Source organism: Pelodiscus sinensis, chromosome 16, assembly GCF_052426305.1.
Source record: "Pelodiscus sinensis isolate ZL-2025 chromosome 16, ASM5242630v1, whole genome shotgun sequence".
NCBI lineage: Eukaryota > Metazoa > Chordata > Testudines > Trionychidae > Pelodiscus > Pelodiscus sinensis.
Genome location: NC_143067.1, coordinates 36,075,631 through 36,094,081, shown reverse-complemented (window position 1 = coordinate 36,094,081; position 18,451 = coordinate 36,075,631). Strand labels below are relative to the sequence as shown.

General features: G+C 39.8%; 1 protein-coding gene across 2 annotated transcripts in view; it reads right to left on the bottom strand.

Annotated features, from left to right (window-relative positions):
• DOCK2 (dedicator of cytokinesis 2) overlaps nucleotides 1-18,451 on the bottom strand; it is a 499,444-nt gene that overhangs the window by 315,596 nt on the left and 165,397 nt on the right. For both annotated transcript variants that reach the window (XM_075900153.2, XM_075900154.2), the window contains one exon: nucleotides 6,996-7,144. In XM_075900153.2, the coding sequence (XP_075756268.2) occupies nucleotides 6,996-7,144 (149 nt within the window). The remainder of the gene's footprint in view (nucleotides 1-6,995; nucleotides 7,145-18,451) is intronic.

Here is an 18,451-nt window from a genome sequence, read left to right as displayed (position 1 = left end):
TGTTGATCAGGCTCAAGAATCTAATCAGAAAAACTGGTTGGGCTCCTACAAACTTATTTTCATTATTAGAAACATTCCTGGAATGCATGCAGTTACTAAAATAGTACCCATATTATTGAGATTATATGATCCTAATCAATATTAATGCAGCTCTTAATCTTCTGAGTAACCCATAGTGAACTAGACATTTCCAGAAGTCTGAAAAGACTCTGGCCGAGCCAAGTATTCAGCACAACAAAGTCCCAGGTCTCTTCACTAAGACTCCCAAATGCTCTCAATTTGGCAAAACATTCTGTATCTTTGGCCTCGTGGATGATGTATGTTCACACAGATTCCTTTTCCTCGGATCCTTACATTTTTCCTTTGTGGTGCTTTGCTAGTTTTCTTTAAATCACCTATAAAACAACTGAACCAGCACTAAACAAACAACATTTAATCTACTTAGACCTTAACAAAGAGATTAAGGCTCCTTAATATATTCACTTTTTATTAAATTACAAACAATACCCTTGTACTTAATGTCATTTACGTAAACATATTGTAACACTCATCCTGTCTCTTTGATCAGCAATTGTACTGCCAGACGCCTTGCTGGGATAGGGAGTTTTTCAACACCAGCATCTGGTTGTTTGGCAGACTTCCCATTTCGGCTGGCACAAATTCATTTTCCAGAGAGCACATCACATGCTGATGTTGCTACTGAAGTCCTTCAGCATCTTCCAAAGAGCCTTTTCCCTTAGAATCTGAATAAGGCTTTAGGCTGTGTCTACATTAGCACCCCTTTCCGGAAAAGGGATGCTAATGAGACACATCGCAATTGCAAATTCTGCGGGGGATTTAAATATCCCCCACAGCATTTGCATTTACATGGCTGCCGCTTTTTTCCGGCTTGGGATTATGCCGGAGAAAAGCGCCAGTCTAGATGCGATTTTCCGGAAAATAAACCCTTTTCCAGAAGATCCCTTATTCCTAGGTTTATTTTCCGCGTCTAGACTGGCGCTTTTCTCCGGCATAACCCTGAGCCGGAAAAAAGCGGCAGCCATGTAAATGCAAATGCTGCGGGGGATATTTAAATCCCTCGCGGAATTTGCAATTGCGATGTGTCTCATTAGCATCCCTTTTCCGGAAAGTGCACAGCCTAAGTGTGTGCAAAATTAGATCTATTTGTGGATTACTTCTGCTTGAATGCCTCATAGTAGATCTCTAATTAGACACCTGAGATTTAACATTGACACACAGCCCTCCCCTCCCATGGTGCCCTTTACCATTCATCCAGTTTATACAGATTAATTTGAATTTTAACCCTATCTTCCAAAGCAATTGCAATGCCTCCCAACTTAGAATTGTCTGCAAACAATATAAGCATACTCCCTATGCTATGATCTAAATCACTGATGAAATATTGAACAGAACCAGATCCAGAACTGATACCTGTGGGAATTCACTCATTATGCCCTTCCAGCATGACTGTGAACCACAACTACTCTTTGGGAATGATTTTCCAACCAGTAATGCACCCACTTTATAGTAGTTCCATCACTGTTGCCTTTTCCTAGTTTGTTCATGAGTGGTCATGTGAGACTGTATAAAAAGCATTACTGAAGTCAAGATATACTATATCTACCACTTCCCCCTATCCACAAGGTCTGTTACCCTGCCAACAAAAGCTATTGGATTGATTCCACATGGTTTGTTCTTGACAAATCCATGCTGTTACTTATCTTATTATCTTCCAGATGTTTGTCAATTGATTGCTTAATTATTTGCACCAATGTCTGCCTAGGAGCAATTTTGGTATTAGCCTCTTCTGTAACTCCTTCCTATGTTTACGTTCCTTGCTATAGCTTTGTCCCCTATGGTTTCAGCTGAGGTAACATCATATAAGATGTATGTTTGCAGATCTGTTATAAGTCCTAGTTCCCCTCATACACCCAAGTAGGAAAGGGAAAATCAGATAGCCAGTTAGATGGACAGTATAAGTACGTAGAATTTTTCAAAGCTAGCTTTTATTGCTAGAGAACTTAGCCTTCCTCCCTGCCTGAGAATACATGCACACATACACGTTTTTATCTAAGTGCGTACATGGATTTGCTAAAATGGCACAATGATCATGTAAATCATCTGTGTTTGAATGTGTGTGAGAGAGATTATGCATATATATGCGCAAATGTGTGCTGAGAGGGATTTATAGCTCTGTTAGTACAATCAACACTGGCTTTTTTCCCAAAAAAAATGTCTGTAAGGTCCAGAGCTGCATGTGTGTTACCTTTATTGCACCTCCGCTTTGTCCTATAAAAGGGACAAAAAAGAAAGCACGAAAGAAATGAAACAAAATGAAGCTCAGTTATAAAAGCCCCTATTGAGTGCCCAAAATTAACTCTTATAAATTATATACAATTGCAAGCAGCTGAGCAGGAAGACGACAACAGCTTTTTGAGGTAACAGGAAAACAACAAAGCTTGCTCATTAAAGCTTGCAGGGACAATCAATTTATTTAATCTTTCAGATTCAATAGATCTTTCCTACGCAAAATGTAACTGTGAACTTAGCAGTATATGAAACGCATGCCAAACAGGTTAAGGAAAAGCATCTCTGAGACATATGCTGCAGAGGCTAATACATAAAGGAATAGCAGTTGAAATATGCAACTGTATTGCAATATCAACACCTTGTTTACTCGGTAATTCTCCGAAACATCACTTTAGATAACAAGAAGGGCATTATTTTTTCATTCCCTAAACCTCCATGCTAGTCAAATAGAGTTTACATTTTTTTACTTAATCCTATTGTACAGAATTCATTTTTAACCAGAGAAACTGAAGCCACTTGCAGAATTTTCATAATGAGTGGTACTGTTCTCTGCTAAATAAGTGAACATTTACAGTCAAATTTCTTCCTGCAATATTTAAAGATAATCCACATCACAGTTCAGCTGAAATGGCAGCCTTACATTTTCTCAAGGCCCCCTCCCCTGCTGCCAACTTTGTGAAGGAAACACAAGGGTCAATACCGCATTTTAAAGAGAATTGAATGGGAATCCTTGAATGAGATTTTCAAGAGGGACTAAGGGAGTCAGGTACCTTATTAAAAGTCAGGGATAGTTGGGTGCCTGACTATTGCTCTAGAGGAGTATATGTATCCTAAAATGTGATCAAGCCAATTGCAACCCTACTATGGGCATTAAGCCACCACGAATTAATAAAACAGACCACCACATCATCAAAGGTTAATTTGAAGATAGGTTTTTAAATGCAATGTCAAAAACTAGCTGGCAGTTTCTGCTATCCAGAATGGGAGGAAGGGAAAAAAGTAAACAAAACTGAAAACCTTGGTGGTTGGAAAACTTTGAGACTGAGTGCCTCTAATATTTGAAGTGCATTAAATGTTAAAAAAGCAGTGATCCAGTAGGGGTCGTTATGACCTGTGTGCTTTGTAGAAGTAGGTTATAAAAGTCTAAACAACAGGGTGTGCTTTGAAACAGTCCTCCAATACCATCTTGATAGATGTTTTTCTTGACACCTTCTCTTCCCACAGGAAACACACTGCAGTGGCCACAGCAAGTGTAAAGATAAACATCTAAACAGCTACTGGAGTTGTGATCTGGGCTTTTCACCAGGAGCAACTTAAGGTCACAAACTTGATCTTTTCAAGGTGCAGATTGCAAAGCCACCTTTCACTCAGCACATGCTAACTCTATACTGGAATGAACCCCTTTTTTAAGAGAGGAATTTGAAAAACATTTTGAATTTTTAGCTCTACTGTCAAAATCAGAATGAAATGTGAACAAGTTAGATGTTCTAAAGTTCTAGTTCTTTGCTAATACTTCAACACTTTTCTGCTTCAAAAGGAAATAGAAGGCTCATAGAGGAAAATAGTTTTCACTTTAACTACATAGTCTTCAAATTGATTTACAAGTAATCCCCGATTTCTCCTTTCTTAATCTCTTTGAATATGACTTATTAGTAGATGTTGAGCTTTACTGTGATCATTTCTTTCACTGTAACATGGCAGCTTCCTAGAACTGATGACCTGGAAAGTCATCCTAAAGTACACAACTCCAGTTACATAGAATAAGTAGCTGGAGTTGACTTAACTTAAGTGGAGCTTGGAGCCATCCCCACGGCATGAGGCCAACAGGAGCAAATGCTCCCGTTGGCATCCCTTACTCCTCGCAACTGCGAGGAATGTAGGCATCAGCCAGAACACTCAGCATTTGATTTACAGGTCTATACTAGACCTGATAAATCAAACACCAGAACATCCATCTCCAGTGCAACGAGTGAAGATGTGCCTTGAGTGACTTAATCTGAAAGACAATGAACCTACTATTTAAAATGTATGACTTGATTTAAGTTTGTGGAAAAAATGTATCCATCTTTTTTTGTTTGTTTGTTCTGCTAAACACAGAGTTTCAAAGGCCTATAATCTTTACCACAAACCCTATGAGCTATTCTTTAGCTACTCCATGAAGTAAACAAGAATGACAGAACAAGAAACCCCTGAAAATACAGGAACCTTTTTACCTTTACAACTAGGCCTAAGGTTCCTGGCATTCTTTGAGAACTATAGAACTATACATCCAATGTACAGTGGTGATTATGTCATTGGGATATGGCCCCATTTAAATATGAAAAAGTAAAATCAGAATAAAATGGATTTGTCTTTATCCCCAGAGCCTGTGCCCCAGAAATCCCTTACTATCAACTGGCAGAGGAAACAGGCAGGCATATGGCTTACAGGGGTCCTCTGGATTTGATACCTACAATACAAATTCCCTGAACACTGACACATACGGTCTTTTCTGAAAGCTTGTGTCATGCTGGTCTTCATAGTCATTATGAAACATTTGTACAAATAACACGTAGGGAGTTGTCAATATATACTGAAAGTGAAATCCTTAAGGTTTGTGACTTGGGTCTGGTCCTCAAAAGTTTCTTTCAGGCAAGACATGCTAATGTACTCAGACAGATAAAGTAGTGTCTACTTCAAAATGAATGTCTATTTATAGGCTAAGCAAAATGCTAATCAAGTGATTACAAAATCTCCAGGGGAGACAATGGGAGTGGAGGGAGGCAAGAGGAGATGAAGCCATATTACAGACAAAGACAACTGATTGTTGGAACTGTATGTTGAGGTGCAGATTTACATCCAGTTATCTTCAGCCCAACAGAAAAGCTGCCAGCTGCCTTGTCTCATGAACAAAGCATCACATCAGTCAAGCTCTTTGACACTGGGAGAGAAACTTTGGGTGAGCTTAATAAGACAGGGGAATGTCATGTTAGTTAAGCTTACATACTAGAAAGGATTTTAGGATTTTATTTTGTATGTAAGCTTGTGATTCCATTCATTCTGTTTCCTTTTTCCTCAAATCTGTTCTTTGTCGAATAAACTTCTTGTTATTGTAAACATATCTAAGTGCTTTTGGTAAAGATGTGATCTAAGGTGTATCTGAAGAGCAGAGGATATGGGAATTCTGGGAGTGTTCAATGAATCGGGGGGGGGGGGGTTGGGTACTCCAGGGGGACTCTCAGAGTGCAACAACGCTCGAAATAAGCTACAGAATTTGAGCTACACTATTTCAAGCTTATTTTGATATAGTCAATTTCAAACTTTGGTGTTGTCTACACAGTGCCAAATCTTGAAATAGATCACTATTCTTACAAGTCCCTTAATCCTCGTAGAACCAGGTTTACCGGGATATCGGAATAGTGCGCCCGTTATTTTAATTGCATTTCAAAATAACCGGCACACCGTCAAGGGTATGTCCACACTATCCTTCCGGTATCCCAAAATAGCATTTCCCATTTTTTTTAATTGTATCCTTTGGTATATATGGCTGTGACTATTTTCTTCCACTATTTGATCTGAGGAAGTGGGTCTGGCCCACGAAAGCTCATCATCTAATAAACCACCTTGTTAGTCTTTAAAGCGCTACATAGTCCTGTATTTTGTTTTATCACTATTCTTTAAGATAAAGCATCCTTGCCCTATGGAGCTTCAGGGGGTAGCCGAGTTAGTCTGTTACAGAAAAAAACAGCAAGCAAATGGAATGGTAGCACTTTATAGACTAACAAAACATGTAGATGGTATCATGAGCTTTCATGGACACAGCCCATTTCTTTAGATGACGGGAGTTATGACTAGAGGATAAGAAAACTTGAAATTAATTGGGGGGGGGGAGAGAAAGATGCTCTGTTGCCCACCCCCCTACCTCTATACATAAAGTATCAAGAGAAAAAGTGCTAAACCTGAATAGATAAAGATCAAAGTCAGTGATGCATTACTAAGGCAGGAAGGATACCATTCAGAAAGCTGTTAGCAACCTCAGTGTCTTTTGTTTCAGTGATAAAGGCTCCATCTCTCCATCTCTTGATTAAGTCCATAAGTACTAGAATTGAATTGCATATATATGCAAATTCAATTCTATTACTTATGAACTTAATCAAGATATGCGTCACCCAAGTAGAGGAGGAAAACAATTCCCATATGAAACTCATGGAAAATAAACGAAGCTACATTTTTTACTTTGAAAGTTTTGTTCTATATATGCAATGTAAGTAAACCCACTTTTTCTATGTTTAGTAATTATTTTAAAAAATAATTTTAGGAAAGAGGATGGTTTCTTTATAAACAGGCAAAATATGAACTTTAGAATAAATATTTAGGTAAGATTCTAATATATTTTACCATCTTCGCCATATGAATTTCAACAAATTAATTTAAATGGGTCTGAGCCTTAGCTGGTGTAAATGGAGTTATACTGATTTACAACAGCTGACTATTCAAGGACTATTAAACAGAAATTTAAAAGAAAAAAAAACCCTAGATTTTTACCATTTCTCCTTTCATGGTCTCTCTGTTATAGAATTTTATCCCTGAAATATAGATGAACTTATATTTAGCCTTTACATGAGATTCATCAGCATCAATATTTTACAACTTAATCAGCTCAACTCCTGCAGGTTTGAGCCATCTACGACTTCATCAACACTTACTGGGTCTTGATAGCTGAGGACCTCCAGGATACTATTGAGTAATTCTACACAGTACTTCTTCTCTTGAAGCTGGAGTAGTTGGTTTTCCCTTTGTTCCAATAATTCTTTCAGTTCTTTGGTAATCACTGGAAGCAGAATGTCCCTGCATTCTGGAAAGTAAAATATTCTCTTATTAACAGGAAAAATTCCACACTATACTGAAATAAACCCTTGTTGAAACAATGAAACACAAAAAGCTTCCCCCCACCCCACACACCCTGCTTTAATGGCACAAGCCTCCATTATCTCAGTATTCTTAATGTCTTTCCCATGTCCTAAGGACTCTTCAACTTCTTTGACACTTCCGCTGCTTACCAATGCACAGTAAACCTGTGGAACTCCTTGCCAGAGGATTTTGTAAAGACTAGGACTTTAATAGCTTTAAAAAAAGAGCTAGATAGATTAATGGAGGTTAGGTCCATCAATGACTTTTAGCCATGATGGGTAGAAATGGTGTCCCTAGTCTCTGTTAGTCAGGAAATGGGTGACAGGAGAGACATCACATGAGGATTACCAGTTGTGTTCCCTCCCTCTAGGGCATCTGGTATTGGCCACTGTCGGCAGACAGGATACTGGGCTAGATGGACCCCTGGTCTGACCCAGTATGACCGTTCTTATGTTCTTAATGCACTTTACACAAGTTACAAACCAGAACAATAAAATTGAACGTGGCCTTCGGGTAAGTTGGCTCAATGATAGGGACATTTGTCTATGACAACTTATTACTCCATGTATGAAAGATTGAAAAGAACTCCCATATTTCTTCAAAATGTGAAATGCTGTATTTAAAGCAAGCTGGGTTTATGCTCTGTTGAGATGTTGGGTTGCTTTTATTTTGTGATGAGTTTGTTTCATTTGTTTGACAGGAGTAAGATTTCTTCCTTCCTTCTCACATACATTTTTCTGAGGGGAAACATTTGAGGCAGGAAAGGGTTCACACATGCCCAGAAAGTAAATTATATTATTATTATTATATGGAAGCAAACATTAAGTACATGTGAACACTTCAGAGAGACCCACTCAACAGACATGGACACTTAATAGTGGATCTAATGAGAAGACTCCTAGCAGCAGCCGAAGTTCCAAGATATTAAGAGCTGAGCCAATTTCAGTGCGCATTTTCATCTGAGAAACCCCACCGAAATGATAAGTCTACTATATTGTCAGCTAAAAGAAACTGATATTTTATATAGGATAAAACTGTTCTTTGGAAAGTTTGGGAGAAAGCCCTATATTAACTAGAAATAAACAACTTTAAGAAAAGTTAAGTGACCACCGGTAAAGACTAGAGATACTTCCAAAATTTTATATTATATACAGCCAAATAATTATGACTCAGGAACATTCAGTATTATTTTCATTATAAAGCTGAGCAAGCAAAAGAGATGTAGTGGAACACTGAATGAGGTAGAGGAGAGATCATTTTAACTGTACTTTCTTCTCATTTCTATAAAAGCCATCCAACAACAGATCAAAAGCTGAACTTAGCTTCAGAGATTTCACCTAAAACCAAAAGGATTATAAGAAATATGCAGACCTGTTGAAAACCTTTCAGCTGAAATTCTGACCATTGTTTCAGGTGACACCTCATACTTTACAATTGTTTTTGTGAGCATGGATTTGTTTTCCTTGGATCAAAAATTCTTCATCGTGCTACTTTCACTTTTCACTCAGAATGTGTCAATTTCTAGTTGGAAATGAGCTTATTTTTCCAGAAAGGGAGCACTTTTGAATGAACAAACAGAACAAAACATGAAGCCTTCACTTTTTTTTTTTAATCACACAAATGTACATAATAAAACCCACATTTTAAAAGCTTTATGTTCCTTGGGAATTTTTAACTTAACACCATGTGATAGAACAATTTTCAATCACTGGAACATTAATTCAAAAGGATCTGGACAAAATGGTCTGAGGTTAATAGGATGAAGTTTGTAATAAAGACAAATGCAAAGTACTCCACTCCACAATCAGTTTCACACGTACAGAATGGGAAGTGACTATCTAGGAAGGAATAATGTAGAAAGGGATCTAAGGTCATAGTGGACCACAAGCAAAAAGTGAATCAACAGTGTGACACTGATGCAAAAAAAGCAAATGTGATCTTAGGCTGCATTAACAGGAATGTGGTGAGCAAGACATGAGAAATCATAAATTTCTGACTGGAGCTGCCCATGTAGAAACAAGAGCCTTGAGGGAAGTAATCACACTGAACAATTCTGAAAAAGCCATTGAAATGCTTCAGAAAATGCAGCTTCCAATTTAGAATCCATACCTATGAGTCCCCTAGTCAACAGGACTAGGGAGTATTTGTCCCCTCGCAGAATCAGGCCCTATAGAAACATCTTATCTCAGTTATGCGCACCATGAAAGTGAATCAAGAGGATGTAAGAGAAGATCGACAGTAGTTATAGAAGAAATCAGCATCTGATAATGCTGAAACAGAATTGAAACTTGCCGGTAGTTAGCAATCATGCACAACGTGATTAGCCACACAAGAAAGTTTGTTCAAAGTTCTGCATGACTAAAACTTCAGCAATTGTAAATATATGGAATATATAATGAGAAATTAATATTCAGTAAAGATAGTAGGCCATCAAATCAGTGCCACCAAGTGGGCAAGGTAATATCTTTTATTGACCTAGCGTCTGTTGGTGAGAGACAAGCACCATGTGTGACCTGAAAACTTGTCTCTCTTACTAACAGAAGCTGGTCCAGTAAAAGATATTACCTTGCCCACCTGGTCTCACAAATGTGTGGGATCTACACAACTATAACTATACCCCATATAGCATTTTGATCATGGGTCATTACTGTAATTATACACCCGAGTCCAGCGAGACAATTAGGCGTGTCTAGTCACACTGATGTCAACAGGACTGCTCATGTGCTTAAAATTAAGCACCTACTGAAGGGTTTTGCTGGGTGAGAGTCATGGTGCTACTAGAGTGCATAGTACAACTGCTCCAACAAATGAAAGAGACAGCTCCCCGCCATGGGCATGTTACTATCCATGTTGAATAGAGCAGTTTTTATACAGCTGGGTCATCTCCACCTCAGTTGCATATTCCATCAACATTTATAACCTTTATATTAAAAATGACAATAAGGTGTTGTGGCACAAAATCCTGTTGGTTCCACCTGGCAGAGGGCCCTTGGGTCATATGTAATCATATTAACTTCACCAGAAGGTGGCATGTAAGGTCTCTGTTTAGAGCCAGTAACCCATAACCATGCAAAATGTTTAGCTATTTAGCAAGTTATGTACCTATACTGGAAATTATCTTCTCAAAGCCTTGGAGTTAAGGGAGGTGACATGTCAAACAAGTTCCTTTCAGACAGGAAGTAGCAGACATTCATCAGACTGTCCAGTCATACTGCATTCTGTCTTTCATAATGTTAGAATTGAAAGTTTTATTCTTTTTATATTTCTTATCTTAGGTGTAGGAATGTAAAGTAACATATAATCATATTTAAGATTGTAGTAAGTCAAATCCTTTACTTAAGTATATATCTCCTATATTTCCTTGTTCTAAAGTTTTAGTAAGTAAAGAGACAGGATCTCATATTGTGTCTATGTTAATGAGATTAGAAATATCGAAGGCCCAGGCCTTCGATGAGAATTGTTTTGCTTTTGCTAAATATAAAACAGTATTGTTTACCTTTGAAGGATTCTGTGTGAAAGACTGTTTGTATGAATGAGATATGGTGTGAAGGTCATCATTAGAGCCAGATGGTCCAAAAGAAGGGGGAGAATGTGGGGTGAAGACAAACTGTAAAAGACAGACTGCGAAGAGCAGAGAAATCATCAGTGCATACCCATGGTCAAGAATGGATCAGATTGGCAGAACTGACGGCTCTAAAGGTAAAGGGCGTGCACCCCTAAAAACAACTGATTAACAATCCAGGACAGGATGAGCCTTCAAGAGATGTTTGGGAACGATTGACATCAACAAGATAACATTCCGGTTACAGGCAGACAGAGAGGAATCCACTGATTTCAACGGAGAAATGAATTATAAAAGCAGGGTGCTTTGCTATGGAACTTTGGGTGCGTCTGCCACCATCCCAGAGGAGCATCGGATCAATCAACTGACAAAGGCCCTGCTCCCCCCTGTGTTCAATCTAGCTGGTCAATAGATTGACACAAACTCTGGATTGGTAACTATGACATCATCTGGCAGGATTGTGTATGCATGATGTTGTGTGTGTGTGTGTGTGTGTGTGTGTGTGTGTGTGTGTGTGTGTGTGTGTGTGTGTGATTGAAAAGCATATTCAACTGTTGAATTCTCAATAAATGCAGTATACTGCCTTTTCCCCAATAAAAGATCTTGTGTGCTTCATTTAAGCAGATAACGATAACATAATCCTTTTTGTACACAGAAACAGAGGCTGACTGAAAGCCTACCCTTCGAGCAGGGGAAGCCACAAGAAAAAAAACACTCCCAGGTTTACAGAGTCGCTGCTCCCAAAGGTATACTACACCCCTGCTCACCAGATCACCATAGCACTCAAGTTTATAAAGAAAACAAGAATTGGGGTTGTCCTGTTATTGACAAAGAACTGGATTAGAGAGGTTCAACCGGTACTCCACCTAGAGAGGAACAATCAGTTTCACACTAAGGATGTTAACTATCAGTTATTTCACTAATCAAACAGTCAATGCATTTTTGATCGACTATGCGATTAGTTGAGAGGGTGGCGGTGCCCCTTTGAAACACTGTCGCAGCATTTCAAAGGGGAAGAACCACACGGAGCCCAAGATCAACTGGGGATCCCCAGCTGACCGTGGGTTCTATGCGGTGCTGTCACTTTGAAATACCGTGGCAGCGTTTCAAAGAGGCAATACCGCACAGCTGATCCTGAGCTTAGTACCACATGAAGCCCAGGGTTAGCTGGAGTCTCCCCCAGCTGTGTGGAGCAGCCGCAACATTGCAAAGTGGCAGCACCGCATGGGACCCAAGCTCCCTGCAGTGCTGCTGCTTTGAAGTACCCCCTGTTCTCCCTTCCCTTGCTGCTTCTATGTGATAGAGGCAGCAAGGAGGGGAGCGACTAGTCGATTATCCCGTCAACTATCCAATAAGCATTTGCTTATTGGATAGTCGACCAATCCTTAACATCTCTATTTCACACATGCAAAATGGAAAGTGACTGTCTAGGAAGCAGTCAGAAAGGGATCTGGTTGTTTTAGTGGATTAGACTCTAGATATGAGTCAATAGTGTGACACTGTTGCAAAATAAGCACACCTCATTCTGGGATATATTAGCAAGAGCTAATTGTAAGAAACGAGATAGTTGTGAGAAAGACACAAGAAGTAAATCTTCTGCTCTACTCTGCACTGATTAGGCATCAGCTGGGGTATTGTGTCCAGTTCTGGACACCACATTTCAGGAAAGATGTGGCCAAATTGGAGAAGGTCCAGAGAAGAGCAACAAAAATGATCAAGATCTAGAAAAAATGAGCTATGAGGGAAAATTGAACAAAATGAGTGTGTTTAATCTGGAAAAGAGAAGACAGAGAGAGACATCATAACTGTTTTCAAGTACATAAAAGGGTGTTACAAAGAGGAGGAAGAAAAAATGTTCTTCTTAACCTCTGAGGGTAGTATAGGAACTAGTGGACTTAAACTGTAGCAAGGAAGGTTTAGGTTAGATATGGTGACTTAGACAAATTGGAGGATTGGGCCACAAGAAATCTGATGAGGTTCAACAAGGACAAGTACAGACTCCTGCACTTGGGACGGAAGAATCCCAAGCATAGTTACTAGCTGGGGACCAACCAAGTAGTAGATCTGCAGAAAAGGACCTGGGGGTTACAGTGGATTAGAAGCTGGATGTGAGTCAACAGTGTGCCCTTGTAGCTAAGAAGGCTGATGGCATATTAGGTTGCATTAAGAGGAGCATTGCAAGCAGATCCAGAGATGTCATTATTCCCCTTTATTCAGCTTTGGTGAGGCCACATCTGGAGTATTGTGTCCAGTTCTGGGCCCTCCACTACAAACAGGATGTGGACATATTGGAGAGGGTCCAGTGGAGGGCAACCAAAATGATTAGGGGGCTGGAGCATATGATTTATGAGGAGAGGCTGAGGGAGCTGGGTCTGTTTAGTCTGCAGAAGCGAAGAGTGAGGGGGGATTTGATAGCAGCCTTCAACTTCCTGAAGGGAGGTTCCAAAGAGGATGGAGAAACGCTGTTCTCAGTAGTGACAGATGGCAGAACGAGGAGCAATGGTCTCAAGTTGTGATGGGAGAGGTCCAAGTTGGATATTAGGAAAAACTATTTCACTAGGAGGGTGGTGAAGCACTGGAATGGGTTACCTAGGGAAGTAGTGGAGTCTCTGTCCCTAGAGGTGTTTAAGTCTCGGCTTGACAAAGCCCTGGCCGGGTTGATTTAGTTGGGATTGGTCCTGCCTAGAGCAGGGAGCTGGACTTGACCTTCTGAGGTCTCTTTCAGCTCTATGGTTCTATGATTCTATGATATTAGGAAAAAAATTGTAACTGTCAGGCTAGTTAAACACTGGAATAAATTGCCCACGGAGGTTGTGGAATCCCATCATTAGAGATGTTTAAGAGCAGGTTAGAGAGACACCCATCAGGGATGGTCTAGATCAGAGAAGGGCAAATTACAGCCATCAGATCCTTCACAGTGCAGTCCCTGGTATCTTGCTGGGCAGCAAGCAAAGAATAGCCTTGCTGGGAGGAGCCAGACCAACACCGAAGCAATGCTGCAAGCAAGGGTGACTAGCCTCCAGATTTGCCCCTTCTGCCTCCCCTTCCCTGCAACCTCAGCTCCCCCCATGCTCTGGGTGGTGTGGTCATGAGGGGGAGCAGAGGGTATTGGATAAGGAGTGGAGAGTCCTGAGGGGGCGGGGGGTCAGAGGACAAGGAACAGGGGAGTTTGCACAGGAGATGGGGGATCAGGAGGTGAAGCCCAGCAAGGCTGGGTGGGGGCAGGAGGTGGACCACACCTGACTGTTTGGAATTGCTTAGCCTCCCCAATCTTCTCTACCCAGCTCTCCATACAATTTTTAAACCCAGTATGGCCCTCAGGCTAAAATTTCTGCTGGCCCATGGTCTAGATAATGTCTAGTCCTGCCCTAAATGCAGGGGACTAGACTAGTTGAACTCTCAAAGTCCATCCCAGTCCTACAATTCTGTGATTGAATGTATCTGCTGCCAGCAGGTGAGAAAATGCCATTTTTACATCGTAAGTTTGGTAGCCATAAATCCACTTCGAAGGAAGTTTGCTGTGACTTACCCCATCTCTTAGGTCAATCTTATGTGTTACTCATATCTTTTTGTAAGCAACACAGTGGTAACTACTCTTTGGAAAACTTATTTTAAAGCTATTCAGGTTTCATATTTAAGCACTTTAAAATGCTCACTTTTAACTAATATACATTCATAAATATTTCAAGGAATACACACATTGTTTTTAAATAACAAGCCATTTGGCTATGCAAAACACTTGGAAACAAATATAACGATGCTGACTTGTACAAGGAACTGATCTGGCAGCTATCTATTCAATAGTTCTGAAAAAAACATATGATTTTAGCTTTCAAAAATATATTGGTGAATTAAACCAATTTTGTAAGTCACAAAATCAATGGTGATTGCTACGCAGCTGCTATGACAACTCAGTCCATACAATTCACATCTCAGCTTCCCTTAACTTCCAGAAAATGAGCCCTGAACATTACACACAAGAGCAAATTTCATACCCCCCAGGTATGAAAGAATGAAATTCAGCATCACCACTTCAACCAATACAACCCCCAGAGATGCCTGAAACCTAGCAACTATCAAATTATGAAAGAAACAGGATGTACTTGTTTAGTAAATCCTCCCCCCCCCCATATTATATATTTAAAGAACTTTATCTAAAAGCTACACTGAGGCAGCAATACAAGCAAAAGTTGGGGGAAATAGGGGTTGCTAGTGATATTTTATACTAAAGCTAGGTAAGCAGTTAGGAGTCAAAGAAAAATCAGAGCTTCAAGGTATATTGTAAAATCATGCATGGAAAATGGTGAGATTTTTGTTAGCATGATACATGTGTTCAGATTATTTATCCATGTAGCTGGTGTAACTGCTGCTTTACAGCACTCTCACAGAAGAGAAAAGCTGTTCATGACTTGGAGTGACACTCCAACTAAGCGGCGAGGAGTCCTGTGGCACCTTATAGATTAACCGAAGTGTTGGAGCATAAGCTTTTGTGGGCAAAGACCCACTTCGTCAGATGCATGTAATTACCTGCATCCTGCTTCAAAAGCCTTTTAAGACTGCACTTGAAAGAGAATCCTCTGAACTGTTATTCATGCTTAAATTTGACACTTTACTCTTGGGTCTGAATAAGGAATCTAATTACCTTACCCATTACAAAGATAGCTTCCCCAATTATCACCTCTAATATCATTAGCTCACAGACATTTACCTCCCATCCCCCTTCTGTTCTGAAATTTGATTTGTCCTTTTCATATGTGTTAATTTTTTTAACTGTATCCTTTGGTATATATGGTTGTGACTATTTTCTTCCACTATTTGATCTGAGGAAGTGGGTCTGGCCCACAAAAGCTCATCACCTAATAAACCATCTTGTTAGTCTTTAAAGTGCTACATAGTCTTGTATTTTGTTTCAGCTACACCAGACTAACATGGCTACATTTCTATCACTTTACTTCAAGGTGTTCTTTTACTTCCCAGAGTAAAGGCAGTCTACATGCTTTACAAACATTAGTGAGACTGCAGTGCCCTTCTGGTATAAACAAGCATTATTTCCTGTTTTGCCCATAAGGAGAACTAGAGAAACTGAACAATTTTGGTTAAGCTCACACAAGTCTATGACAGTGGCAACCTGCCTGCCTCCTGATGTCCAGCTCTGTGCTTTAATCACTAGATAATGCCGCTTAGTCTGTAAGGTTACATAATCTGTTATACAAATCCCTATCAAACAGACTTAACCAAAATGAAATATGCAACTGATTGTCTATTTCTGTCACATTTTCAGTTACTAGCATGATCAGGATTCAGTTGTGAATAAAAACAATGCCAAGCTGGGCTGAAACTCAGGAGATCCAAAAGTTAAGCCAGACAAGTTCGGAATTAATGCAGTTTTAAAAAAACAACCCTCTCACCATAGACTGTGCGTAAGTAAATCAATAGTATGTTTCATCATGAACCAAAGAATCCTTAAAAACAACTAACAGTCCTGTAGCACCTTAGAGACTAACAAATTATATATATATAACCCATTTCCTCAGATGGGTTTTGCCCATGAAAGCTCATGATAAAAATTTTATTTATATGTCTCTAAGGTACCATGGGTCTACTCATTTTTAAAGTTACAGATTGACACATCTACCCCTCTGAGACTTTCAAAGAATCCTTGTTGTGTATCACTTTGTTTAGAGAACTGTGTTAATTTTGAGCCCAAGTGCTATTTTCTGATGGGCTGTTAACCTTGTCAATTATGGAAATGTATAAGGGTCTTGGAGAGACAAGTTGGATGACAGTATTTTTATTGTCGTCCAACAAAAGATCCCCCTCACCTACTCTTTACAATATCCTGGGTGCACCACAGCTACAATATACTGGATACAATTTATTTCAGTGACTTCTTTCAATTATCCTTGTAATGCAGATCTTGGACAATGCATTTTCTGGGTGCTTAGGAGTGTTCTTGTGATAAAGGCCCAAAACTGAGAGTCAAGTTTTACTCTGTCTAATTATCTGCACTCAGATACCTTGCCTATGGTAAGGGAACAGAAAAGCTGAACTCACATGGTTATTAGATTATGGAATCAAGTCATTCAGAAGTGTTAATCGGAGACATTTTAGTGTAATCCCAGTTCCATACCGACTGCATACTCTCTCTGTTCTGCTTTTTACATATTTGTGCTTTCTGAGCCAGTAAAGAGACCCGTGACATGAAAGAACAGAATCTGCATTTCAAGTGTATTGCAGAAGAAAAGTATCTTTTATACCTAAGACATACACAGAGTGCTGTGATCTTACATTGATAGCTGAAATTTCCACAGAGTTTTTAGGACTCCCTCATGCCCTATGTTCCCCAGAGTAAAACAACAAACTGCAACCGATTTTCTGGAGCCCCATATTCATTGATGCTTTTTACATTTTGGCAAGACGTGTGTTTTCTTTAAAGCATAAACTTATAGCACCCACCTGTAATGCAGGAAGGAGAGAGACTCATAAGTCTGAATGTTCCCATATTATAGCAACCCAAGCATCCGATTCAAACTAAGTTCTCTAGTTTTTACTTAGTATCTGTTTCCTATAGCCACTGCAAATTAATATTGGGTCATCTCCATATAAACTAGGAAAGAAACAAGATTATCAAGTTATTTTGATAGTACTCTGTTCTGATTCCCCTGCCCTGAAGTTGAAGGATTTTATAGTTTCAATTCATTTTGTTCTTCCCCAACAAACAGAAGAACCCTGCACCTTTGATTTATAATTTGTAACCACAAAAATATGAAAATACCTCTGAACATGTGCATACCATCCACAACTGTATAGGTCCATGGTGTCCAACAAGCTAAGCACTTAGCTACTTGTGGGTATTTGGCCGGTTCACTGTAGCTAGTTGGCTTAAACAATGTGGCTAGTTTGCTATAGCAGTAGCCACTATAGTGATGACTGCTTCAGAACTGGTTGGACACCACGGTTGTGTCTAGACTGGCCAGTTTTTCCAGAAAATCAGCTGCTTTTCCGGAAAAACTTGCCAGCTGTCTACACTGGCCGCTTGAATTTCCGCAAAAGCACTGACTTCCTACTGTAAGAAATCAGTGCTTCTTGCGGAAATACTGTTCTGCTCCCGTTCAGGCAAAAGTCCCTTTTGCGCAAAGCTTTTGCGCAAAAGGGCCAGTGTAGACAGCTCAGATTTGTTTTCTTCAAAACAGCCCCAATCGTGAAAATGGTGATCGGGGCTTTTTTGAGGAAAAGCGCGTCTAGATTGGCACAGACGCTTTTCCACAAAAAGTGCTTTTGCGGAAAAGCGCCCGTGCCAATCTAGACGCTCTGTTCCGCAAATGCTTTTAATGGAAAACTTTTCAGTTAAAAGCATTTCTGGAAATTCATGCCAATCTAGACGCAGCCCACAAGTATAGGGTGACCAGAAGTGCCGTTTTAAAGCCCTCCTGCAGGTATCTCTACTTTTTTTTAAAATGGGCAAATTGTCCCTTATTTTATGTGTCTCCCCTCCCATCAGTATGGGAGGGTCATAATGCCCATGATGACAAGGGCAGGCAGAGTCTCATAATTACAACCTCTGGAGAACACACTGGCAAGGGGGTTCCTAAAACTTCAGCCACTGAAAACTTCCGCTCTCCAGGTAAACCTGTAGCACTCCCTTGTGTGTCAACATTGGAGCTGCAATATTTCTTGACGCAGGCTCAT